The sequence below is a fragment of the Macaca nemestrina genome, chromosome 2, assembly GCF_043159975.1.
Source record: "Macaca nemestrina isolate mMacNem1 chromosome 2, mMacNem.hap1, whole genome shotgun sequence".
Classification (NCBI taxonomy): Eukaryota; Metazoa; Chordata; class Mammalia; order Primates; family Cercopithecidae; genus Macaca; species Macaca nemestrina.
The window spans coordinates 115,725,243-115,750,488 of NC_092126.1; the positions used below are offsets into that span (position 1 = coordinate 115,725,243).

The following is a 25,246-nucleotide window of genomic DNA, read 5'->3' on the forward strand; positions in this document are numbered from 1 at the left end:
TTCAGGCTGGGCATGGTAGCTGATACCTGTAATCCCAGCACTTTGGGAGGCTGAGGTAGGAGAATTGTTTGAGCCCAGGAGTTTGTGAGAGTAGCCTGGGCAACAATGGGAAATCCCATCTCTACAAATAATTTAAAAATTAGCCAGGTGTGGTGATGTACACCTGTATAGTCCAGCTGCTCAGGAGGCTGAGGTGGGAGGATCGTTTGAGCCCGGGGAGTCGAGGCTGCAGTGAGCTGAGACTGCACCACTGCACTCCCGCCTGGGAAAGTGAGACCCTGACTCAAAAAACGTAGGCTGGGCACGGTAGCTTAGGCCTGTAAGTAATCTCAGCACTTTGGGAGGGCAAGGCGGGTGAATCACTTGAGGTCAGGAGTTTGAGACCAGCCTGGCCAACATGGTGAAACCCCGTCTCTACTAAAAATACAAAAAATTGGCCAGGTGTGGTGGCACGCACCTGTAATCTCAGCTACTCAGGAGGCTGAGGCAGGAGAATTGCTCGAGCCCAGGAGGCGGAGGTTGCAGTGAGCCAAGATCATGGCACTGCACTCCAGCCTGGGTGATAGAGTGAACTCCATCTCAAAACAAAACAAAACCCTAAACTCCTCACACAGGCTGGCAAAGTTGGGATCAAGGTCCCATCCAGTTCTCCAGACCCATCTCCCATCCTACCCTTGTTTGTTCACTGTGGGCCTCAAATACCTAGGTTCTGTGCAACTTCCAGGCCCTGGTGTAAGCCATTCTTTCTCTGCCAGGATGCTTCTCCCCTGGATCATGGTGTGGCTGCCTCTCTTCACTCAAACAAGGGTCCCCAAGGAGACCCCCATTGAGCATGCCGGCTAAGTCTCACCGTTGCTTGGCCTCTGACATGACACCCTTCAGAGCTCTGGTCACCACCCACAGTGACTTTTCCCCTGCTGGCCATTTGCCCTGTTGTAATGTCATCTGCCTGACGACAGGTGCCTGTCTTCTCACTTCCGTGTCCTCAAAGTCCAGCACAGTGCCTGATACATAGTGGGTGCTAAACATATGTGTACTGAATGAATGAAAAAGAAACCCAATGGCAACAGGTCAAGTTCACTAGAAAGACAGAGAGTTGAAGCAAAACCAAGCAGCTGGAGTTGAGCAGAGTCCTTTGACCTCGCCTCCCTTCTCGTAGCTCTAGAAACAGCAGCTGTTTTCTCCTCTCTGGACAGAGTTGGGCTGGCTGCCAGGAAGCTGGCAGCGGGCCTGGGGCACACACCCTGAGAGCTCCGCTGAGTCACAGTCCCATCAGATAAAACCATACACCTAGGCAGGCTACAGGGCTTGATGGAAACCACATCACCACCGAATCATGATTCGGTTCCTTCCTGCTCAGGAAATGGGCCTCGCTCAGCATTCCCGGCTCTGCTGCCTCGCAGGAGCTTTCAGGGCTTTCTATGGTCCCTCTCATTTCCACACCCAGGACCCCAGCACCTCCCTTCCTTCAAATGGGATTGTTTTCTTCCAGCCGGAGTAATGTTGCTACCTGAATGCTTAGGAAGATCCACTCCTCCTTTGTAAGACCCAGAAGCAAGGCACTCAGGCGCATGTGCCCCTCCCTGCTTCTTGGGGTTATGAGAACAAAGGACCAGGTGACCTGCAGGAAGTAGGCCGGATTCGTGAACTGCTTAAAAATGGGGGTTTGGGCCCGGCTCCATGGCTCAAGCCTGTAATCCCAAAATTCTGGGAGGCCAAAGCAGGTGGATCACTTGAGGTCAGGAGTTCAAAATCAGCCTGGGCAACATAATGAAACCCCATCTCTACTAAAAATACAATAAATTAGTCAGGGGTGGTGGTGCATACTTGTAATCCCAGCTACTTGGGAGGCTGAGGCAGGAGAATCACTTGAACCCAGGAGGCGGAGGTTGCGGTGAGCCAAGATCACACCACTGCATTCCAGCCTGGGCAACAGAATGAGACTCCATCTTAAAAAAAAAAAAAAAGGAAGTTTGGCTTTTGCAAGTAACTCTCATGTGAAACTACAATGTCATGAAAGTTCTCTAAGGATATTTAGAAGCTGACGGCATTAAATAAGGTGTCCTAAAGGGAAAAGGGCAAACTGTATTTGAAATCTTAGTGAATAGACATTCCTCACCTTGAAGTTTTCCTCCTATCAGGTTGCCTGAGTCTCCTGCCTGCTCCTCTGCTTCCTCATCTTAGGGAGCACTCTCTGCCCTGGTCCTGCTCCCATAGAAAGCTGTTGCCCCAGCTTCATGTGCCTCTGATACAACCACATCTGAACCCTGTCAGTGCCCTGGGAGGGGTCCCTGGCCCAGAGGATCATTGGGTGGAGAGAGAAACACTGAAGCCGCATCAGTTGAGGGTCCTGCATGTAAATCCCATCACCTAATAATAACTGAGGCCCTACTCAGTGTTTCAGACGTTTACCCATTTTTTTTTTTTTTTTTTTTTTTTTTTGAGACGGAGTCTCGCTCTGTCACCCAGGCTGGAGTGCAGTGGCCGGATCTCGGCTCACTGCAAGCTCCACCTCCCGGGTTCACACCATTCTCCTGCCTCAGCCTCCCGAGTAGCTGGGACTACAGACGCCCGCCACCTCGCCCAGCTAGTTTTTTTCTTGCATTTTTTAGTAGAGACAGGGTTTCACCGTGTTAGCCAGGACGGTCTCGATCTCCTGACCTTGTGATCCGCCCGTCTCGGCCTCCCAAAGTGCTGGGATTACAGGCTTGAGCCACCGCGCCCGGCCCCTTTACCCATATTATATGAATCCCTCCAACATCCTGCAGAGTAGCGCTGCTCATTCCCATTTATAGAACAAGCAAGTTGAGGCTCCAGAAGGGGAGGTCATCTGCCTGAGACAACCCAAATGGCAGAACTGGGAGGCAAGCCCAGGCAATCTGGTCTGAGTCCTGTCTCTTTCCTGGCCATGCTGATGGGCAAGGATGGCTGCCGCATGGAGAGCCTGGAGCCATCTCTGAGCACCCTTCCTGATTACAGTACAGAGGGCGCTGCCTTCCACCTAGCCCCACTCTGGCCCAGCTCCAACCACTTCCTGAAGGACCTCAGATAGTGGTGCTCGGCTTCTCTGATCATGTAGACAGCACACAGCCAAGTGCCACAGACCCCCCCGACTCACTCGAGCCGAGCCCAACAGCCCCCCACCATGGCCCGCGTGCTTCCTCTCCAAATGCTCTCCTGAATCTCCAGCCCCAAAAGCATCAGGACTGTGAAGGTGGGCGGGGGATGGGGAGATGGAAGGTCCACCAGGAACTACCGGAGGGTAGGCCTGGCAATCCCAAGAGAGGCAGGTTTGCCTTGCCTCTCACATGCAAAATACAGTTCCTTGAATGGGACTCTGTTTCCAGCTTCCTGTCCCTACCCCTGATTGTGGCCAGAATAGTCTCAGAGCCACTCAACAGGGGACTCCCCTAGACTCCAGCCTGGGGAAAAGGACTGTTGTTTTCTTTTCTCTGCAGGCAGCCAAGGAAGGATGACAGGTTGGGTCAGAGCCCACGTGGGGCACGGGGCTTCTGATTGGTAGGTCAGAGACCTTCCTTCTTTCAGATGAGCAGACAACAGGGAACTCCAGTCCACTACAGGAGCCCCTGTACCTAAGTCAGAAAGAGGACGGCAGCCTAGACTTCCCCACAGCCATGTCCTGGGGAGTGGGGCAAAAGCAAGCCTCCAAGGGCTGCCCATGACCAGCCCACCAAGTTAGCTGTCTGCTGCCAGCTCCAGCTCTCCCCTCCAGAGGCCCTGAGTGGACGAGCAGATCTCAAACCGGCCTGAGCCGGCCAAACTGGGCTCCAGCTCTGACCTGTCAGCCTACATATTTCTCCCCTGTTCCTCAAAGGGCAGGTTTGGCTGCGGTAATGGTGTAGGCTGCCCGTCCAAGAGAAGGCCCCTCAGGGGCTCCAGGCCTGACACTCCTCATGGCTCCACACAGAGTGTGGAGGAGACCTTGCTGAGGACAGACCCTGACCTCTCCAAACACTGGTCATCAGGGCTCCCAGCTCTATCCTGAAATGTACACTATCAAATATAGAGGCTCATACCTGTAATCCCAGCACTTCAGGAGGCCGAGGCAGGAGGATTGCTTGAGCCCAGGAGCTTAAGACCAGCCTGGGCAACATGGTGAAACCCCGTCTCTACTAAAAATATAAAAATTAGCTGGGTGTGGTGACACATGCCTGTAGCCTCAGCTACATGGAAGGGCGAGGTGGAGCACCTGGGCCCAGAAGGTTGCGGCTACAGTGAGCTGTGATCCCACCATTGCACTGCATTCCAGCCTGGGTGACAGAGCAAGACAGTGGCTAAAAAACAAAACAAAAAAAAAACCAAAACAACAACAACAACAAAAGGCCAGTCTTGGTGGCTTATGCCTATAATCCCAACATTTTGTGGGGCTGAGGTGGGAGGATCACTTGCATCCAGGAGTTTGAGACCAGCCTGGGCAACATAGTGAGACCCTGTTTCTACAAAAAAATAAAACATTAGCTGAGTATGGTGGTGCACCCCTGTGGTCCTAGCTACTCAGGAGGCTGAGGTGGGAGAATTGCTTGAGCCCAGGAGGTCAAGGCTGCAGCGTTCATGCCACTGCACTCCAGCCTGGGTGAGAGAGTGAGACCTTGTCTCAGAAAGAAAAAAGAGAGACAGAGAGAGGAAGGAAGGAAGGAAGGAAGGAAGGAAGGAAGGAAGGAAGGAAGGAAGGAAGGGAGGGAGGGAGGAAGAAAGGGGGAGGGAGGGAGGGAGGGAGGTGACTTGCCTAGGTATCCCTTTCATATCAGAATGGAGAGACCCAGCAAGTACCTGTAGGTGGAAAGAGAAAGGAGTGGATTCTCCTGTCTGTGGCTCCCAGCTCCCTGCTGCAAGGATGCACCCACAGGCCTTCCTTTCCCCAACCTGAACCAGCCTTCTCCGCCTGGCACAGGCGTGGCCACCAAAGGGCACAATCACCCCTCCACCCTTGCTGCAATTCATTCTCCCCTTCCATTTTGGAACGAACAGTCCCCAGAGCTGCTGCCGCTCAAGACTTTGCTGAGTGCCAGAAAGGAACCAAGCCTGCAGTTTCTCTGCCCTCAAGGCATTCCAGTCCAGTAGGTGAGGGAGACAAATACCTGAGACCCGTCAACAAAGGGGTGCTGCTAAGTCTGTCAGGGGCTGCCCGGCTCTGCATGGGAAAGGTAGGGCCGGGCATTCTGGGCGGGACTAAAAGGGGCCCCTGCTCTCTGGGAAGGGCCAAAACCACATCCAAAGACCATCATCAGACTCCCCAGAGAACTGAGCTTAGCAGCTTCCTCCCCTGAAGACCTCTGTCCTGTCTTTATGGCAATTTTCCCTAAGCTGCTTCGTGGAGGCCTGGAGAATTCTCCCTTCCCTCCTCCTGTCCATGCCTCCAGTGAGCTCAGGATTAGCCATCTAGCTCTCGGCAGCATTTATTGAGTGCCTGCTCTGTGCCTGGTGTGGGGTGAGGGAGGCAAGCAGGGGAGGATCAGAGCCAGGCAGGCAGAGGTGAGGTGAGCGTGGAGGTGGCGCCGTGCAGGATTCCAGCTCAGGGCTATTCAGCCGTGGGTCCCTGGCAGAAGTTCCGGTTATAGAAGTGGTGGTTGTCTCTGGTCAGGGCCATGCCCAGCTGGGCCCAGAAGCTGCGCTGACCGCTGGGCTGGTGGGGCCAGAGGAGGACACTCTGGCGGCAGAGGCGCTGGCGCAGCCGCACATAGCGGGAGCGGCGGCCATCAGGGCTCAGGATCACCAGCACCACGACATCTTTGCGGTCCTCCAGCAGGCGCTGCTGGGCCAGCAGGAAGCTGGCACGCAAGAGGCCACTGACCCGGTCCGTGTGGGCCAGCACAAACAGCGTCTTGCGGCTGCCATAGACCGAGGCCCACAAGTTCTCAAAGAGGGTCTTGCCAGGCAGCCAGTCGCGCTCCTCCAGGCACAGTCGGAGTGCCCAGCGCCCACGGCGCTCCTCCAGCTGCCCCCGAAGCTCATTGTACACCCAGTCTGCCACTGCGCTCTGTGTCTTATCAAAGACCACGAAGGCATCATAGGGCAGGGCATCCTCACCTTGCCCACTTTGCCGCCCCCGCCAGGGAAGCCAGGCCAGGCACAGGTGGAAGCAGTACCAGAGGTCCCAGCCACAGAGGTGATGCAGCATGGGCACGCCCAGGCCCAGAGCCACAGCCAGCAGCGAGAGGGTGAAACAGTCCCAGGAGAGGGCCTCGTCCAGGCAGAGGCGCAGGTCCTGCGCAAAGATGCTGAGGCCCTGGAGCTGGCCTGGACTGCCACACTTCACCCGGCTGGGCAGACCAGGCACGGCAGCCTGCACCTCCAGCAGGAAGTCTATAAAGGCCGCCCCACAGGCACAGTGCAGAGGGTTGGCGCTGACATCTAGTATTTGCAGGGCACTCGCCAGGGGCCCAAACCAGGAGGGGTCCACTGTCTTGAGGGCATTGGCACTGAGGTTGAGCACTCGAAGCTCCTTGGCCTTGGAAAAGAAGCCGGGGTCCACGAAGCTGATGCTGTTGCAGCTGACGTCCAGCCTCCGGAGCCGGGTGCCAGTGGGAAGGCTGCCATTGGTCAGGGCCTTCAGTTGGTTTCCCGCCAGGTCAAGGACTTCCAGTTTGGGTAGGTGGATGAGGTTCCCCCACTTAAAGAAGGCCAAGTAATTGTCACGGAGACGCAGCACTTGCAGGCTCTTGGGGAGTTTGTCCAGGGTGTGGGGCAGGAGGGTGTGCAGACGATTCTGGGACAAGTCCAGCCAGATCAATCCACTCAGGCCTTGGAAGAATTGCAGATAGAGGTCTCCCTCGGCCCACATACGGCCCAGCGCATTGCCGCTGAAGTCCAGGGCCCGCAACGACGTGCTGCAGAGCTGCTGGGACACTTGGCTGTGGATGTTGTTGTGGGCCAGGCTGAGGTGGCGCAGGGTGCGCAGGTGGGCCACGAAGCTGAAGTTGTGGCCCACGCCCTGCATGCCAAAGGGCTGGCTGTTGTAGCTGAGGTCCAGGGCCTCCAGTCGCGGTAGCTCCGTGAACGAGTGCTCGTGGTACAGGTCCAGCTTATTGTGGGACAGGTCCAGCACCTGCAGACTGGTCAGGGGCAGGAACTGGGAGCCATTGACTGCCTGCGAGATGCAGTTGTGGCTCAGGCGCAGGCACTGCAGGTGTGAGAGCTGGGCAAACATCTCCGGCCGCACGGTCACCAGGTTGTTCCGTGATAGATCCAAGGTGAAGTTGAGGGTGCTGCAGTTGGGCCTGAAGTCTTCAGAGCTGGGAGTGTCCACTGGGGCTGGAGCAAGGTCCCCAGGCTGCAGCCAGACCTTCTCCCCTCCAACCACCTCCTGCATGGTGGCTGTCAGCTCTGAAGCTCCGCTGATGCGGTTGTCTGACAGGTCCACATAGCGCAGGCCAGGGAAGGCCCTGAAGATGCCAAGCTGGGCCTGGCTGATGAAGTTCATCTGCAGACGCAGAGTCTGGAGCACAGGCAAGCGGGCCAGTGGCCGGAGCGTGGTCTCATCGAGTGAGCGGAAGAAGATGCCGTGCATGTCCAGCTCCTTCAGTGCGACCAGGCTCCCGAAGGAGGGGGCCAGAGACAGGTGGGCAAAGGACACCCTCTTGTGGTAATTGAAGGACAGGTTGAGCTGGCGCAGCTGTGTTAGGCCCTGGAAGGCCTTGGTTTTGGTGATGCATTTGTAGAGGAAGTTCTCACTCAGGTCCAGCACTCGGAGGTTTCCAAGCCCACGGAACCAACTGGCATTCAGCCAGGAGAGAGAACTGTCCTTTAACACCAGGCCTTCAAGACGGCTCAGGTGGCTGAAGGTATCGGGATGTAGCTGGGGGAAGTGACGAGGGCACTCCATGCAGGGGTTGGGAGCGTGGTCGCAGCGGCGGCAATTTCCGCCCACATCGAGCACACGCAGAGCGGTCAGATTGGCCAGGTCCTCAGGCGCCAGTTTGATGATGCGGTTGTAGGACAACAGCAGATACTCCAGGCTGGAAGGCAGGTTGCGGGGCACCACAGTGAGGTTGTTGTACTTGAGTGACAGGTGGGTGAGGTTGCCCAGGCCAAGGAGGGCACCTGGGGCCACCTCCAGTTCCTGCCTGCAGGGGTTCTTGTAATAACAGTTGCCATCCATGAATAGGAAGCGCAGGCTATGCAGGCTGGCGAGGCTGTCAGAGTCTAGCACCAGGATGTTGGTGTGGCTGAGGGACAGGGATATGAGGGATTTGGGCAGCGCAGGCACAGTCGTGATGCTGTTGTAGCTCAGGTTTAGCTCTTCCAGGGTGGGCACAGCCAAGAAGGTGCTGGGCTCGATGGTCATGTGGCAGGGGAAGTGCATGGGGCTGAGGCCAACCGGCGGGCAGTTCCACTTGAGGTTGAGGCGCCGCAGGCTGGGCAGGTGGGCAAAGTCAGAATCATGGAGGTGGTGGATGCGGTTGGAGGACAAGGAAAGGCTGGTGACGTTGCCACGGGGTGCTGCCGCGGAGAAGTGGGGCACAGACTTCAGGAACAGCCAGTTGCAGTTCACCAGGCCGTGGGGCTGGAGCTCACAGGGTAGGAAGGCAGGCAAGGTACCCAGGGCCAGGGTCGTGGCCAGTACCATGGCCTGCACCAGGAGAGACAGAGGGTGCAGGGCGCTGCAGCAGAAACCCTGTGGGGGTAGGAGGGCTGTGTGAGCGGTCGGCCCCCAGCTCCACCTCCACCCACTCCACTTCATGGGCATCGTCCAACCCCTCTCCCCAAGCTCTACCTGCAGAAGTTCTTCCCTGGCTGCCAAGCCCCATTCCCATCCTCCATGGCTTGTGGGGAACCTGAACTCGGTCTCAGACCATCTTGGGCTCAGAATTAGGCCTCAGAACCAGGACTGAGACCTAGAATCCAGACTTATGATCTGGAGCTTTCACCATAACCAATCCCTGGTTATACAAGGCCAGGCAAGGTGGCCCATGGCACCCGCTGTCTCTCCCCGACTTTCCCTTCCTGCTCCTGAGCAAGGTGGCAGCTGGCTCCCTCCCCTCCAGCTGCCCTGAAATCCGCTCTCTGCCCCCCACCAGCCTCCCCACAACCCCTTCCTTTCCCTTCAGCCAAGATCCAGGCAGGCATGAGAGTCTCCCACTATGACCCGGGCCGGCTGCCTCCCAGAGACCCTGGCCAGCGGGCACTGCACAGCTCCATCACTCTCTGCCCATCTCACCTAGCCCGAGAGCCCTTGCCCTACAGGTCAGAACAGATGGAAGGAGGGGTGGCCAGCAAAGTGCCAGACAGAGCCAGCCCCAAGCTGCAGGCCCAGTGAGACCCAAACCCAGGCTCCAGACCCAGCTGTGTCACTGCCTCAGCCTCCTCATCGCCTCTGTGGGTTTGGGTCTCATTGCTCAGAAGAGGGCTTCAGTGGCCAGGCGCGGTGGCTCACACCTGTAATCCCAGCAGGCTGAAGTGGGCGGATCACCTGAGGTCAAGAGATCAAGACCAACCTGACCAACATGGAGAAACCCTGGCTCTACTAAAAATACAAAATTAGCTGGGTATGGTGGTGCAAGCCTCTAATCCCAGCTACTTGGGAGGCTGAGGCAGGAGAATCCCTTGAACCCGGGAGGTGGAGACTGCAGTGAGCCGAGATCAAGCCACTACACTCCAACCTGGGCAACAAGAGTGAAACTCCGTCTCAAAAAAAAAAAAAAAGAAGAAGAAGAGGGCTTCAGCTCTGATGTCTTCAGGATTCAGTGAGTGTCCCCAGGGCCATGTGGGTGACAACCCGTCACTGTTGCTTGCAGCTGCCAAGCCCACCTCTTTCCTCACCCCTTCCCAGGATATTCCCTTCCCCAGGGGACTGAGAGCTGTTGTCCTACCATGCTGGGGAGCAGGGGCTTCTCCAGAGGGTCTGGCGGGCAGACTGGACAGCAGCTGCAGGGAAGGATGCTTCACACTCGAGGTCCCTTCCCACGGGGGCAGAAGCGGCTCAGAGAATAGAGGAAGTAAGACTTTTATACCAGCCTAGTAGCTCCCCCTCCACTCCACCCTGCCCATGGTGAGGAGGACAGGGTCCCATGAGTCCAAGGCCATTTGCATAGTCAAATGGCAGACAGATCCTTCACCCCTTCCTCTTTCCACTCCCCTCTCAGACAGCCAACATCCCATGAGGGCCTCACATCTGTCCTCTACCAAGCCCAGGGAGGAGCTAAGGCCCAGAGCCCAGGCGGAGAGCAGGGAGAGATGGGAATTTGGGGTAGCACCAGTAGCGGTACACCTTGCTGGGCAATCCCCATTCTAAGAGGACTCTTCCACCCTCAGGTCTTGGCTCCCGCACCACAGCTGGTGCCCTCAGGACAGCAGCTCCCGACTTGTCCTTTCCTGCCCTTGTGGGCACCATCTCCAGAGTTCTGCAGGGCCTCGTGTGTGGAGGGCCAGGGTGTAGCTTGAGTGGGAGGCTGGGTTGCACCTGCCTTCACCACAGCCTTGCAACCTCTTCCGGAAACAAGACCTCCTCCTCCGCATTCTCAGAGCCCCTGGGGCCCCATCAGAGCACACATCACATCACTCCAGATGGGGCTCCTAGGGGCCAGGTGTGCGCTGACCCAGTGGGGCCCCCAGCCGGTCCTCCCCATCAGTTCTTCCCACACTCCTTCTGACCTAGGTGACAGGACTCAGATTCCTCGGGCCCAAAGCCTCAGTTGACCCCGGGCCCCTCAGCAAGTCCTGCTGGGTCCACCATGCTGAAGTGTGTGCCCGCAGCCCACTGCCGTGCCCACCAGCCTCCATCCTCTCTCCTAGACCCACGCCACCACCCTTCTGGCTGTCCTGCCCTGCTGTCCACCCTCCAAGGGCTGGTCACATTCAGCCCCTACAGGAACCTAAGTCACACTGGGTCCCTTCTCTGTTCAGACCCCTCCCTGGCTGACTCTGGAGTCAAAGGCACAGTCCACAGATGGCCAACAAGGCCCTATGGGACCTACCTTCCGCTGTTCCCCTGAGTGCTCTCCACGATCACTGGCCTGCTTGCAGTTAACTGAGTAGCCCCTGGGCACCCTCCCGCCTCAGGGTCTTGGGATGTGCTGTTCTCTCTGCCTGGAAACTCTCCCAAGTCTCACATGACCCCTCCTTTGCCTCCATTATGTCTCTGCTCCCATGTCACCCTCTCAACAGGGCCATCCAGCCTTCTTAGAAACCTCCCACCCCAGATCTGGCACTCCTAAGCTCCTTTGCCTGCTCTGTTTCTCTTTGGCCTAGCATTTTTTAACTGCTAGCACAACGGATCACTGATCTTTCATGGTTTATTGTATATTGTCTTATTCCTCTGCTGGAATGTCAGCTTCATGAGGGTCGTAATCTTTTATCTGCATCCCCAGGATCCAGTGCAGTGCCCAGCACATAGCAAGTGCTTGATATCTGCTGAATTATGTGTACCCAGCAGTCAGCTCTGGGCAGGCACGGATAGGGCGTTTCTGAGTGAAGGCTGAATGAACGAATGAAAGAATGAATGAACAAATGGGGTTGCTGCTGGGAGGAGGCAAGGCTGTACATCTGCCAGCCTGCTCCCCGCAGGCCCACTCTGGGTGGGCATCATGACAGGCAGGCTCCAAAGTGCCAGGCATCCAGCTAGCTCAGCAGCAGGGGGCGATGGCATCGTCTTCCTGCCCACCTGGGAGCCAGCGTTTAGGCTGGGCAAGGACAAGCCTCCTCTGGATCCTAGCTAGGGTCTGGCTCTCCTCTCTACAATTCTAAGGGCTTGAGCAGGGGCTCAGAAAGGCACCAGGGATGGAATGTTGCCCTGAGCCAGGAGGGAGAGCAGTGCCCACTCAGCAGCTGGGCTACAGGCATCAACCCCATGCTTCCACTCCTGCCTGCCCGCGGCGGAAGGCACCTGCATTCACTCCCTCCATCCACCTCTCAGAGGCATACACCAAAGCTCGGGCTCCTGTGGAGCCCCAAGCATGAGACTTTCCCAGAGTCCCTTGGACCAGGGACCCAGACCCCCATACTCAGCAGTAGCCCTGCCTCCCTTGGAGGCAGAAAACCAGAGGCCAGTAAGCTGACAGAGGGGTCTGTACACACACGTACAGACCCACGCACATGGACACACTCGGCTTGGAGACACCAATACCGACGTCCACAGAAACACCTGTCCTGGCCTCAGCCCAGGGAGGCTGGGAAGCCTTCGGGGAGGAGCCCTTATCCCATGTGGAAGGCTGCATAAAATCCCTGTCAGAGATCCTTGTCCTAATTCCCCAAACCTGCAAACACATGACCCCAAAGCCCCACATAGAGTATGGCAAAAGGACTTCACAGATGTGATTAAGTTACCCATCTTGAAGAGGGTAGGTGGTGGGGGCGGGGAGGGTGAATGCAATTACAATATCCCTTATGAAACGGAGACAGAGGGAGATTTGACTACAAAAGGCCACGGGAGCCCAGAGGCCGAGGGAAGCAGAATCAGAGATGTCACCTCTGGCTTTGAAAGTGGAGGAAGGGGCCCCAAGTCAAGGAATACAGACAGAAAAGGCCAGGAGATGGGTTCTCCTGAGGGGCCCAGACAGAGTCAGCCCTGCCAACACCTCAGCTTTGGCCCTGTGAGACCCATCTCAGTCTTCCAGCCTCCAGAACTGTAAGAGAATACACTTGGGTTTCTTGTAAGCCACTAAGTTGGTGGTAATTTGTTACAGCAGCCACAGCAAATGACCATACACAGATCCCTCATGTCACAGTGGAGGTGCGCCTGCCTCTCAAGCAGGGCTCCTGTTAACTGGGAGACCCGAGTGAGGCTGCGCACCCCCTCACAGGCACAGCCTCTCCCACACACCTGGCGACGGAGTGCTGGGGCTCCACCTCACAGGCTAGCAGTCCCCTCTCCCCTACTGGGAAAGGACAGTTACATGCACAAGACTGCCCAATTCCCAGGGCCAGAGGCGGTCTCTCAGGGCCAAGCACAAGTCTTGATTTAAAAATATTTTATTCTTTAGAAAATACAGCATTCAACCATCCCAAACTGCAGTGACCCCTGCCCCAGCCCTGACTGACCCCACCTCTTGTGGCCAAAGGTTTTTGGGCTGTGCTGGGACCCTAGTCTCAGCTCCCCAGGAGGCCAGGTTCATGCCAGGCCCCTGACCCAGCCCCCTTAAGCCAGCCAGGCAGGGTTCCCGGACACCCTGGGAACACACATGAGATGCAGGGACAGCAACAGGGAAGGGTCACAAAATGCCAGCCCGGTGGCCCTCGGACGCTGCAAGTGCGTTCAGCCGCCAGCCCTCCTGCCCTCCTGGAAACACTTTCCTGGAGCCCAGGAAGGAGGACGGTGACAGGGAGCGGAAGGCAGGCAGCCCCACAGTCCACATGTGGCCGGCCCTGTTCCAGCCTCCTAGCTGTCATCCCCATTTTCGCCCGGGCCACGGATGAGGCGCTTATGGCCCCGCTTGCCCCCTGGGCCCTTGGGCTTGGCGAAGGCCTGCTTGAAGGCGTGTTGCTTGGGGTGCACCTCGTCGTAGAGGAACTCTGCCGTCAGCTCTGCCCCATCGCCAATCTCAATCTGCATGGGGCAAGGCAGTGGTCACTCCAATGGGAGGGGCTCTGACACATACCACCCCTGGTAGGCCTCACTTCTGGGGTACCCCTTGATCTCACATCCTAGCCCTGGGGTCTCTTGGGGTCTCCCCTTGAATCCCCACCTGGAATGCCACCCCCAGGAGAACAAGAGCTTCGGGCCTGCTGCCCTGCATGCCTTGGACTCTGCTTGCCGGGGTCACTTCCTCCCTGTCTCCAGGCCCAGGGAAAGGACATGACATGTGGCCAGGACTTGGACTTTTCTGAGCCACCAATCAGCTGGGCAGCCTTGGGCCATGCGTGTCACCCCTTGGGCCTCAGACGCCCTGTGATCAACATGGCAGCAATGGTTCCTGCTCTGCCGTCATCTCAGGACCCCAGCGCGTCACATGGAGATTGGGGTGATAGGGTCTAGGGCGGCGAGGCCCTGGGGAGGGGCCTACTTTCTTGGCGATCTCCAGATGGAAGTCCTGCTCCACGGAGTCGAGGAGGCGGCTCTTGCAGCTGGAGTAGAGCATGCGCTCCTTGATGCTGCACTTGTACCCCGGCATGGAGTAGATGAACACTGTGGGGGGCAGGAGGTGAGCCTGGGAGGCCTGGGAAACCTGCTGACCTTCACACCCAGAGCGGGCCTGCCCCACTGCAGACCAGCCCTGCTTCCACCCAGCCACAGGCTTGGCGGCCCTGCCATGGCCACTCACCTACAGACTCAAGGGGGTCGCCCTCATGGGTGTGCTTGTAGAGGAAGAAGTGGTAGCGGGCAGCATCTCGGGGCACCCGGGAGGGCAGATGGGCCACATCCGTGGGCTCTGTGTGCACCAGCTCAATGGTTTCCCGCTCTAGGTCCAGCTTCTGCCCAGGGCCAAGGGAAGATGGGAGAGCACCAGGTCGGGGCGGGCCCAGGCCCCTCTCCCAAAGAAGCCCTCAAATAGGATTAGCTGGTGGCAGGAGCCTGATGTGACCTCCCTCTCCCAAGACTCCCCTGCAATGGCCATCACTCTATGGGGGTCCCTTTGAAGAGGCCAGTCCTGGGCCCAGCTCCAACTCTGCCCCTTTGAAGGTTGTGCTATAGAGGGAACTCCCAAGGGTAGTAAACGGTAGTGACTCCTGGGACAGGATGGTGTGGAGAGTCTCAACTTCAGGGAGATACTGCCACCGGGCCAGCCCATCCTCAGAGGCAAGGCCTCTGGTGGAAGCACCTTGGAAGGGAGGAGACATTTTGCTTGAAAGGGGCAGCCAGAACGGCCAGGGCAGAAGGACGCTGCCTAGGGAAACGGGGTGGTCAAGGAGACAACACAGGGAATCTGGGACAGGAAGGGGCTCGGGACTGAGGGGTCAGTGTGACCCCAGGGGTATGTGTGGAGGGCAGAATGGGGCAGTGTGCTCATGGGTGTACCTGTGTATGAGCAGGGCCTGGGGGACAAGGGACCTGAGCGCATCTATGTGCACACAGTGGCTGCGCCCGAGGCGGAATAGGTAGGGATCAGGGAGGGGTGGGGTGGACCATGTGTTCCCCTGAGCACATGGAAGAGCTGAAGGGGACAGACTGCAGGCTGATGGGGTGGGCACTCCATGCACACCAGCACATGTGCACGGGCAGGAGTAGGGGTTGCAGCAGCGTGTGCCAGGGTAGGGAGCAGGCACCCACCAGCTGGATGTAGTTGACCATCTTCTGCTTGAGCTGCTGGAGTGCCCGTTGAGCCTCAGGCTGCAGGGGGAAGGCGAGGCCCTGCAGAGTCTGGTGCTTGCTTTCCACACTGATCTCTGTCTTCACCTATGGGTAGGGGAATGGTGAGGGAGGCCCTCACCGGCCCAAAGCAGGGTGTGACTCCCAGGCAGCACAGGCTGCCATGGGGCCAATGTGACCCTGAGGGCTCGAGGCTGGGGCCTCTGCTACCCAACCCACCTCGTTGATGCGGATCTGCTGGAGCTCTCTCTCGGCTGAGGTCAGTGGGGCAGGTGCTGCACAGGATGACAGGTGTTTCTGGTACCCAGCAAAAGAGAGGTCGTCCTGCGGGGGTGGGGGTGAATGCAGAGCCATAAATGGGCACCTGGGGGTGGGCTAGAGGAAGCCCACCGAGCACCCCCGCTTGCAGTCCTTGGACTCCCCCAGCGCCCCCATCTTCCTCCCAAGGCTGGCACTGGCTTGCTCTTTGACCCTGCACAGTGACCTCTCTGTGGGCCCAGGACCGTGTCCCGGTAAGTCCTGGCTTAGGGCTACCTTCACAGTCCCGAAGAGCTCATCCTTGATGTGGCCACCTCCAAACTCCTTTTTCACTGTGGCCCGTGTGGCCGCATACAGCATCTTCAGCCGCACCTGAAGGGCAAGGACCAAACCATGAGAGGCCTCTGGGCAGGGCTGCCTCTCCCGGAACAGACAGGCACCTCTGGAGCCACCCGGTAGGCTCATTGCACTGGCACACCCGGCAGAGGGCCAAGACGCAGCAGGTAGCTCCCACCAGCAGGGGGAGCCCTTGTCCAGCCTGACCACCGCCTCTGGAGCCAGGCTGATGTCTGGAGAGCGTGAGGTACCCAGGCTGCAGGCACAGGGCCTTGACCCTCTCTCAGACTCCCTAGGGCAGGGCCTGACAGCTCTTCCCCCATCCTCCAGGGGCAGGCCTGTGTCCCCTCTTAGATCCCCCAGGGCAAGGCCTTGTTGTTCAGTTCGGCCCCAGCTCCCCTCCTCACTCCCCACTGGCCCAGGACTCACGGGGGAGTTATCAGGTGACCAGGCAAGGAAGAGCCATTCGAAGCCCTGAGCATTCTGTGAGTCGAGGCGGTAGAGCAGGTAGCAGGGCTGCTGGGCGTCCAGCAGTGGCAGCACAGCCCTGTCATAGTCCTGGTCCCAGCGGCCTACCGGCTCCTGCGAGGCACCCAGCACGAGCTGCTCTGGGGGCAGAGGCCGGGTGAGCAGCCGCTCCCAGCTCCCACCGCACCTCCCGCTGCGGACCTCCAGCCTCGCCGTGGCTGCCCAGCTGGCTCAGAGCTGCCGGCTGCCCCTCACCTTCCCTGGAGCCCCCAGGTCCCAGAAGTGTGAGGCTGTGTGGCTGAATGAATGAGCAAGGGAGGGCACAAAGCTGCCACCTGGGGGCTGCCCCCCTGCACATCCCCAGCGCATGCATACCCGCCCCCACCCGCCCCACCCGCCCCCCCCCCCACATACACACGCGCAGATCACCAACACAAATAGCCACACAAAGACACACAGCTGTCAGCCCCTCACAGACACCACACCCCTGGGTGCTCCCTACCCCACCCCACCGCACAGCTGCTCAGCCCACAGTCTCCACGAAACTGCCTCCTGCTCGCCTCCTCCCCTGGGGCTCCAGCAGAAGAACTGCAGCAGACCCCCTCAGGACAAATGTGCTGAGGGGCAGATCACAGCCCCAGGCCACAGGGACCTGCAGGGGCAAAAGCCTCTGGGGAGGAGGAGCAGGGGCTCCTACCAGACCCTGCATAACCAGACATCCTGCGGCTACCTGCCAGCTGCAGTCCTCTTGAAAATGTTACAGATCCAAAGCAGCTACCATCTAAGTGCCTAGGCCCTATAGGCCTGCCAGCTCCTTGGCTGAATGGTGCATCGAGCTGCACTTGTAGGCTGGGACTTCATCTGGGCACCAGACACCAGCCTGGGTATACACAGGTCCAGCCTGGAGCAATAACTGGGGCAAAGGGGCAGGCAGCCTGGCTGGGGGTCCTGGTGTCAGTCTACCAGGCTCTCCTGATGGGGGCAGGGGCCCTGATGCCTGGACACCCCAACAGGCCAGGCCCTCTGAGGCCTCGGCCTCCTCACCTGCCCACCCAGAACTCAGACAGGATCATAGTCACAGTGACTTTGAGTAGTCATGGCCTGTGTTGGCCCCCACAGCACTGTCCACATTGCTGAATTTGTTGCTAACATTTTTAAACTGGAAATTTTTACATAAGAAGTGGAATCCTCAGCCTCTCTAGAAAAATCAAGCCCTCTGGCCACACTGGGGCCACCCTCAGTTGGAGAAGGACAGTGGCTGCCCATCGGAGGCCTGGACCCTCCTGGGCACTCCCAGGTACCCCAAAAACTGTCATGCAGAACTGAGATAAAAGTCAATCCAGAGGGCCGGGCGCGGTGGCTCAAGCCTGTAATCCCAGCACTTTGGGAGGCCGAGACGGGCGGATCATGAGGTCAGGAGATCGAGACCATCCTGGCTAACACGGTGAAACCCCGTCTCTACTAAAAAATACAAAAAAAACTAGCCGGGCGAAGTGGCGGGTGCCTGTAGTCCCAGCTACTCGGGAGGCTGAGGCAGGAGAATGGCGTGAACCCGAGAGGAGGAGCTTGCAGTGAGCTGAGATCCGGCCACTGCACTCCAGCCTGGGGGACAGAGCAAGACTCCGTCTCAAAAAAAAAAAAAAAAAAAGTCAATCCAGAGATTCCTCCTGCTTAAAATCTGCAGGGACGGCCGGGTATGGTGGCTCAAGCCTGTAATCCCAGCACTTTGGGAGGCTCAGGCGGGCGGATCACGAGGTCGGGAGATGGAGACCACGGTGAAACCCCGTCTCTACTAAAAATACAAAAAAATTAGTCGGGCATGGTGGCGGGCACCTGTAGTCCCAGCTACTTGGGAGGCTGAAGCAGGAGAATGGTGCGAATCCGGGAGGCAGAGCTTGCAGTGAGCCGAGATCGCACCACTGCACTACAGCCTAGGCGACAGAGCGAGACTCCATCTCAAAAAAAAAAAAAAAAAAAAAAAAAAAAAAAAAAAATCTGCAGGGACATCTTGTCTGGGAGGCAACAGGGAGGGCAGAGGATTGGGGTCAATGAGTGCAACTGCCTCTTTAAGGGTGGGGTGGCTGTGGCCTGCCACTCCAGGAGGCCATCACCAATATCCTGCCATAGTGACCCCTGCCCAGTCTCTGAGGGCATCAGAATTTGGAGTACCTGGGCAAAGCACGACTGAGGCCCTAAAACTTGGAATGGCAGACCCTGCTTTGAGCCAACTCAACGTGCGACAAGTCAGCTGAGCACCAGGCCCATTCGGGCAGCCATCCAAAGTACTCGCTGTTGAATGACTACTGAGGAGAGCTGGGAGGACCTCTGGGGAGCCTGGCCCACACCAGTCCCAAAGTCTGTACCCCTCACCCAAAGGGGCAGTCCCTTGGCAAGGAGGAAAGGGGAAAAAATGTTCTCTGTCCTCTGACCTCCCAATCCTCCTCAGTTTAATCCTCTGCCTCCCCAAACCCTCCCCACTTCAGGCCTCAGCTCAAGTCCCAGCGCCCCCAGCACTGCCCTCTATACAGCTCCCAGATTCTCAGGGGCCAGGCCAAGACCCAGCCAAGCCTAGAACCCTCTCATCCTGCTCTCAGATGAGCCAGACACTCGTCCCTTCTCCCCATCATGGGAGCACTTCCAAGAGAAGGGTGCAGGATCTCCTTAGAGCTCCCCTCGGCCAGCAGCTGAGCCAGGCCAGGCCACAGATAGGGGTGGGTGGCACCAACCACAAGGGGTGGTGCTGGATTCACTTATCCCCTGCCCCTCTGCCCAGCCCAGCTCGGCATTCTGACCAGGCCCATGTGAATACCCATGCAGTCTCTGGGAGGTGGCAGGACCCCAGGACAGGGCTCTGTTTGCTGACCCCAGCTTTGGCTTCCCGCTCTGCATAACAGAGGTGACAATCGCACTCACCTCTGATGCTGCCCTGTGAGGCTCTCCTTTGTCAGGATTTCCTCACACTCATTTCCAGAGGGGAAATTGTCCCCAGCAGGCCAGGGGCCAACATCTACCTTCCCCCACCCATAGAGGCAGCAGAGTCCACCCCCAAGCCTATGCCCTGGCCTGTGAGGGGCACTCACCGTCCTCAATCACAACCTTGATGAGCCGCACAGAGCCAGCCCGTGCCTTGGCAAAGAATTCCTTCAGCTCTTCCGTGGCTATAAGAACAAGAAACATGGTGGGGGATGAGTGGGCAGAGTGGACAGAGACGAGTATGGGGCCTGCTCTGTCCCACAGGGTCTGGTGGCTGAGCTGGGAACCAGGTTAAATACAGCCCCCCATGTGACTGGGAACCTGAGACAGCCACTGAACACAAGCTCCCAAATTTAGCCAGCAGAGGTGGCAGGCGAGTGGCCTGCTGGCTGGGATAGGTCTGGTGATGGGGCGGGGTGGGCAGGGATGGGACAGCTCATCAGAAGATGGGCAGGCTCTGGCATAAGCCAGGCCAGCCACAGTGAATAGCCTCCATCTGCCCCCTGCCCCCCAGGATGGCTGAGCTCTGGGCTGGCCTGGACACACTCAGCATGGTCATATACACAGACAAAGGAACACAGACAAATGCCCCCACTGTGTAATGACCACTATGTCCATTCACACACACACACACACACACACACACACACACACACACACACATAGAGTTCAATCCAGCATGTGTGAATGTAACACATGACATGGATGTGTGACAGAGGAGCAGAAATTCAAACACCCTCATACATGAACACACGCTCAGTTGCTTAAACACAAATGGACACACACATTTAGATACGCAAACACACAAAGAGATATAGTCCCCAGCTTGCTAACACGCACACAGGCAGGCAAGTGCAGAGCTTGGCTGAGACGTGTGTGCAGGCAACTGGATGTATCAAAGTGTACACAGAAGCACATGGACACACATGACACCCATGTATGCAGCCCCAGTCCCAGCCCTCAAGCCAGACTGTCTAACCCTGAGACCCTGAAGAACCACAGCCAGCCCAGACACAGCCCTGTGGGGGGTGGGGCGACAAGACGCCTTTAACCCTCAGGCAGTTGGGGCAGCTTCCAGGAGGAGTGGACCCCGGAAACTCACTAAGAGACTCCATCCTAGGCCGGGCGCGGTGGCTCAAGCCTGTAATCCCAGCACTTTGGGAGGCCGAGACGGGCGGATCACGAGGTCAGGAGTTCGAGACCATCTTGGCTAATATGGTGAAACCCCGTCTCTACTAAAAATACAAAAAACTAGCCGGACGAGGTGGTGGGCGCCTGTAGTCCCAGCTACTCGGGAGGCTGAGGCAGGAGAATGGCGTAAACCCGGGAGGCGGAGCTTGCAGTGAGCTGAGATCCGGCCACTGCACTCCAGCCTGGGCGACAAAGCGAGACTCCGTCTCAAAAAAAAAAAAAAAAAAAAAAAAAAAAAAAAAAAAAAAGAGACTCCATCTTGGTCAGGTGCGGTGGCTCGTGCCTGTAATCCCAGCAATTTGGAAGGCCAAGGTGGGCAGATCACCTGAAGTCAGGAGTTCAAGACCAGCCTGGCCAGCATGGTGAAACCCCGCCTCTACTAAAAATACAAAAAATTAGCCGCACATGGTGGCTTGCGCCTGTAATCCCAGCTACTTGGGAGGCTGAGGCAGGAGAATCGCTTGAACCCAGGAGGCAGAGGTTACAGTGAGCTGAGATCACACCATGGCACTCCAGCCTGGGCAACAAGAGTGAAACTCCACCTCAGAAAAAAAAAAAAGAGAGAGAGACTCCATCTTGGCCACTGGGCTGTAGAGCTGGAAGGTAAGAGCCAGTGAGTGACCAAGGACCCCAGGGCAGAGATGAGGACCATGGTGAGAGCCAGGGAGCCATAAGTGGTGGATCTACTAGTGGACAGGGAAACCACCACGGACCATGCGGGGAAGGTCCCTGCTTGGGTCCCTGGGTGAGCAGGGCTTGGCCAGAGTGACCTTGAGGCTGCCCAGGGGTCAGGGGAATTCCATCAGGAACACAGCTGGAGGCCTGAGGTCAGAGAATATTTATAGGGCCAGGACTGGGCAACTCAGGGGCGGGGGGGGCCTTAGGAAAACAAACTCTGGTCATGTCCTCAGGTGCCCCCCTTGCAGAGTGACCGTTAATCTGAGACCTCAGGCTATGCACCACCCTCCAAGGCCACTGGGTGGGCTGGGGCCCAGCTGAGCTCAGCAGACCCTTAGGGCTCAGAGAAACATGGCATGGAACTGTAGGCAGGTGGACACCGTCCCACTGGGCCAGGACAGAACTTTCCATTGGCAGATCCCAAGCAGGTCCCTGAGGCCCTAAGCCTGGCCTCTGGGGCTCCACCTCTCCCTTAGCTGGGTGACCCCTGACCTCTCTGAACTTCAGTGTATAAAATGGAGATAATAGCCCCACACTTGGCAGGGCTGTGGTGAGGAATAAATGGGAGAAAGGGCTTGGCAATGGTGGCCTCTACTAACAACAATTAATCTTTTATTACGATAACAACAGCAAGCTGACTGTGCTGAGCTGCCTCTTCTATCTGCCCAGACCTTCCCGGAAGGGAGACCAAGAAGCTCCCCCAAAGGACAGGCCGACGGGCCCCTTCTAGTGTTACCAGGGCAAACTGACACCCCAGCAGGGGAAGGCACACCTCCCTGCCCACCCCAGCCCCAATGCCTGCCCAGCCGCCATCAATAATCCAGAGACCAGGCCTGGGACACCTGAGCCTCTATTATCAATGATTCATGAACACCCTCCCTCCGACTCCAGTGAGCCTCACGTTACAGGTCCCTTTCCTGCCCTGCTCTGAGGTCAGCAGATCCACACCTATGGTCAGGACAGGGCTGGCACTTGGTCCTCCAGGGTGATCTCTCCTGCCAACTCCCCCAGCCAGAAATGGGAAGGAGTGGGCTGCTCACAGGCGGAAGGAGGACTGGGGGCAGCCCAGTCCCCAGTGACCCCCTCAGTGGGCCTGTCTCACTATGGGTAATGAGGGAGTGAGGCAGCAGGGAAGGGGTATGGGGTTGCTAACTTCCTGGGATCTCCTCCACCAGGGCTGGAGGCCGGGAGGCAGCAGCTATGACCAGACAAAGGGGAAGGAAGAAGCTGGCCACGAGGCAGTTCCCTCCTGTGGGGCTGAGTCATGAAGCCCGCCTGCCAGCTCCTCCTGGAGAAAGGCTGGCCCATCTGGGAGGCCTGGCCCTGACCCAGGCCCCTGCCTTCGCAGGGCCAGGGAAACCTTTTCAGGGCAGCCCAGCCACCAAGTGGCCACAACCGCACCAGGATTCAGGTGGTCAGGCAGGTCGATGGTGGCAGCCCCAAGCAGGTGATCCTAGTGCGGTGGGAGGGGTGGCTGATGGCCAAACCAGCCAGGCTGTCTGGGCAAACAGCCTGGGCCTTCCCCACAGGCCAGGCAGCCCTCCCAGGTCAGTGACAGATGAGGACACTGAGCCCCAGGTAGAGTCAGGGCACCTGGCTCCTGGCCATTGCTTCTCTCACAGCCCGACCAAGAAGGAAACTGGGACCCCTGGGGGAGGGGGTGTGTGATGCTAGGGGATGGTGAAGCTTCCTAGGGATGGGGGGGGCGGGGGTGGGAGCTGGCCTGGATTATTTAGGGCCAGGACTCTCCTCCACAAACCCCGTATCTGGACCTCTTCCCTGTCTGCAGTCTGGAGCTGGGATCTTCCAACCAGACTGAGACAGGCTCAGAAAGTCACAACGGAAAATGGGAGGGAGGTCAGAGGTCAAGGTCAGATAGGCAGCTTTCTCCATCCCACTTAGCAGTCTCTGTTCTGGGTTTTCCCCAGCCTGGGGAGAGTGAGTGTCCTGGGAGGAGCAAAGGTCAGGGTCCCCTCACACATACACAAACCCATTCAAGTGATACAGACACATGCGGTATATGCATCCTTGGCAACAAATGCACACTGAGATGCGCTCCAACTATGCACACACACAGACACCCACATACATGTGCACACTGCCATGAAACACTGATGTCTAAAGAGGGTCCTATGCGACCTACAGTGTCCATTCAAACAGCCACAAGTGCCAGTGCATGAATGACCCTTAGATGTGCACAAGGGAGTCACATCGAGAGGTGCACACGTAGGACTGTACACGGAAGACGGGTACACATGCGTGTACACCCACTACAGGAAAGGAACAAAAATATACAGATGGGCACACACAGCCACATTCATCTCCAGGTAGGCACACAGATACTTCCACCCCAGCTGTGTACGTACATGTACACCCACTCCCAGCTATGCACACCACGTCCGTACTCCCCCAGATGTGCCCACCCCAGGCGACCCACGGCTGCAAAAGAGAACAGGAAGCTTCTCCCGGCTGGTGCGGGGTGGAGGGAGGGGCCGAGAGCCGGGGAGGGGGCGCTTCCGAGAGCCGAGACCCAGGCCCCCTGCCCGCCCGCCATCCGCCCTCACCGTGGATGCCCGTCTGGTGCGCCATGGCTCGGCGCTTCGCTCCGTCCGCGCCGTCGGAGCCCTCCACTTGACCCTGGCCCGCCTCCGCTCGCTGGACCAAGACAGGAGAAGGATGTGGCGGAGGCTCTCGAGCCTCGCGCAGCTTCCCGGGCGGTGCCGCAGGACCCGCCCCCAGCGGCGCCCCGCCCCCGACAGGCGCGGCCGGGAGGCGGGGACTCGGAGCCGCGCGTGCGCGCAGCCTGCGCGTCGGTCCGGGTGGGTCTAAGGCTGATTGATCCGCCGTGCGCACGCCAGCGCGTTCCTCTGTGGCAGGAGAGGGGGCCTGCGTGTGACGGAGCGTGCGTGGGAGGACGCGCGTGTGTGTGCGCCCTGATCACGGTGGTCTGTGGGTGGGGCGGATCGTGCGCGCGCGCCCGACCTGTGCCCCCCCAAGCCAGGTGGGTTTCCGAATAGGAGGGGGTCGCAGCGTACCCGGGTTTGCACCCAGGAAGGGGTCTGCTTGTGGATGGGCGTGCGCACATGCGTGCGTGTGCCAGCTCTTCCCCAGGGGCCGTTTCTTGAGCGCCTCCCGTGGGGTCCTGGGTACCTCGGTGTGGTCATGGCCGCTAGGCTTTGCCCTCACGGTGGAGAGCCCAGGCCCGCCTCACCCGCTAGATGGTGGTAAGAGCCCGTCGAGACAATGTGAGGGGCTGCCAGGAGAAGGCGAAGATTGGAAACCTAGAGGGGAGAATGAAACAGCCCAGCAGAGTGGAGGGAAAAGTTTTCTTTCTTTTTTTTTGAGACGGAGTTTTGCTCTTGTTGCCCAGGCTGGGGTGCAATGGCGCGATCTCGGCTCACTGCAACCTCCGCCTCCCGGGTTCAAGAGATTCTCCTGCCTCAGCCTCCCGAGTGGCTAGGATTACAGGCATGCGCCTCCATGCCTGGCTAATTTTGTATTTTTAGTAGAGACGGGGTTTCTCCATGTTGGTCAGGCCGATCTCGAACTCCTGACTACAGGTGATCTGCCCGCCTCGGCCTCCCAAAGGGTTGGGATTACAGGTGTGAGCCACCGCGCCCGGTGGAAAGGTTTTCTTTAAAATATATATACATACACATATATATATATATTTATGATGATGATGATTATTATTATTAAAAAAGAGGGTCACCCTATGTGGTCCAGGCTGCTCTGGAGCTCCTGGGCTCAACCAATCCTCCTGCCTATGGCCTCCTAAAGTGCTGGGATTACAGGTGTGAGCCGCTAGTCCCAGCCAGAAAGGCTTTCTGAGAAGAGAGCACTGCATGTGCAAAGGCCCAGAGGTTGAAAGAGGGCCAGAGCCTGGTGAGTCTGAGGAACTTCCCATGTCCTAATGACCTGTGTCTATATCCAGCAGCCTTGTCTTACTGATACCAGTACCTGCCTGCTGCTACCATCCAGTCAACATGTGGCATCTTCCAGGCCACTGTGATGAGTCAGGGATGAGCATCTGACTCTGGTTGGTCCAATCAGCTTGTCCAGGGACTTTGGCTGGGAAGATTGGAAAGGAGGCCAGCTTTTTGGGCTGGGATTGCTAAGAGATGTGATGATGAAGTGTGT

At 57.9% G+C, this 25,246-nt stretch overlaps 1 protein-coding gene across 3 annotated transcripts; it reads right to left on the reverse strand.

The window, feature by feature from the left end:
* Positions 1-4,770: 4,770 nt before the first annotated feature.
* On the reverse strand, positions 4,771-23,844 carry LOC105480535 (twinfilin-2). Of its 3 annotated transcripts, none has more exons than XM_071091826.1 (9): positions 23,671-23,844; positions 19,345-19,422; positions 16,226-16,404; positions 15,737-15,832; positions 15,422-15,526; positions 15,164-15,289; positions 14,217-14,367; positions 13,959-14,080; positions 5,309-8,635 (listed from the first exon to the last, which is right to left on the reverse strand). In XM_071091826.1, the coding sequence occupies exons 1-9, from the start codon at positions 23,693-23,695 to the stop codon at positions 5,540-5,542; spliced, it is 3,978 nt and encodes a 1,325-aa protein (XP_070947927.1). In that variant the 5' UTR covers positions 23,696-23,844; the 3' UTR covers positions 5,309-5,539. The 3 variants fall into 3 exon arrangements, with proteins under 3 accessions (XP_011737866.1, XP_070947927.1, XP_024648216.2); XM_024792448.2 differs by lacking the exon at positions 5,309-8,635 and adding an exon at positions 12,912-13,501 and having other exon boundaries at positions 23,671-23,838; XM_011739564.3 differs by lacking the exons at positions 13,959-14,080; positions 14,217-14,367; positions 15,164-15,289; ... (3 more) ...; positions 19,345-19,422; positions 23,671-23,844 and adding an exon at positions 9,831-13,336 and having other exon boundaries at positions 4,771-8,635.
* Between the last annotated feature and the right edge of the window lie 1,402 nt (positions 23,845-25,246).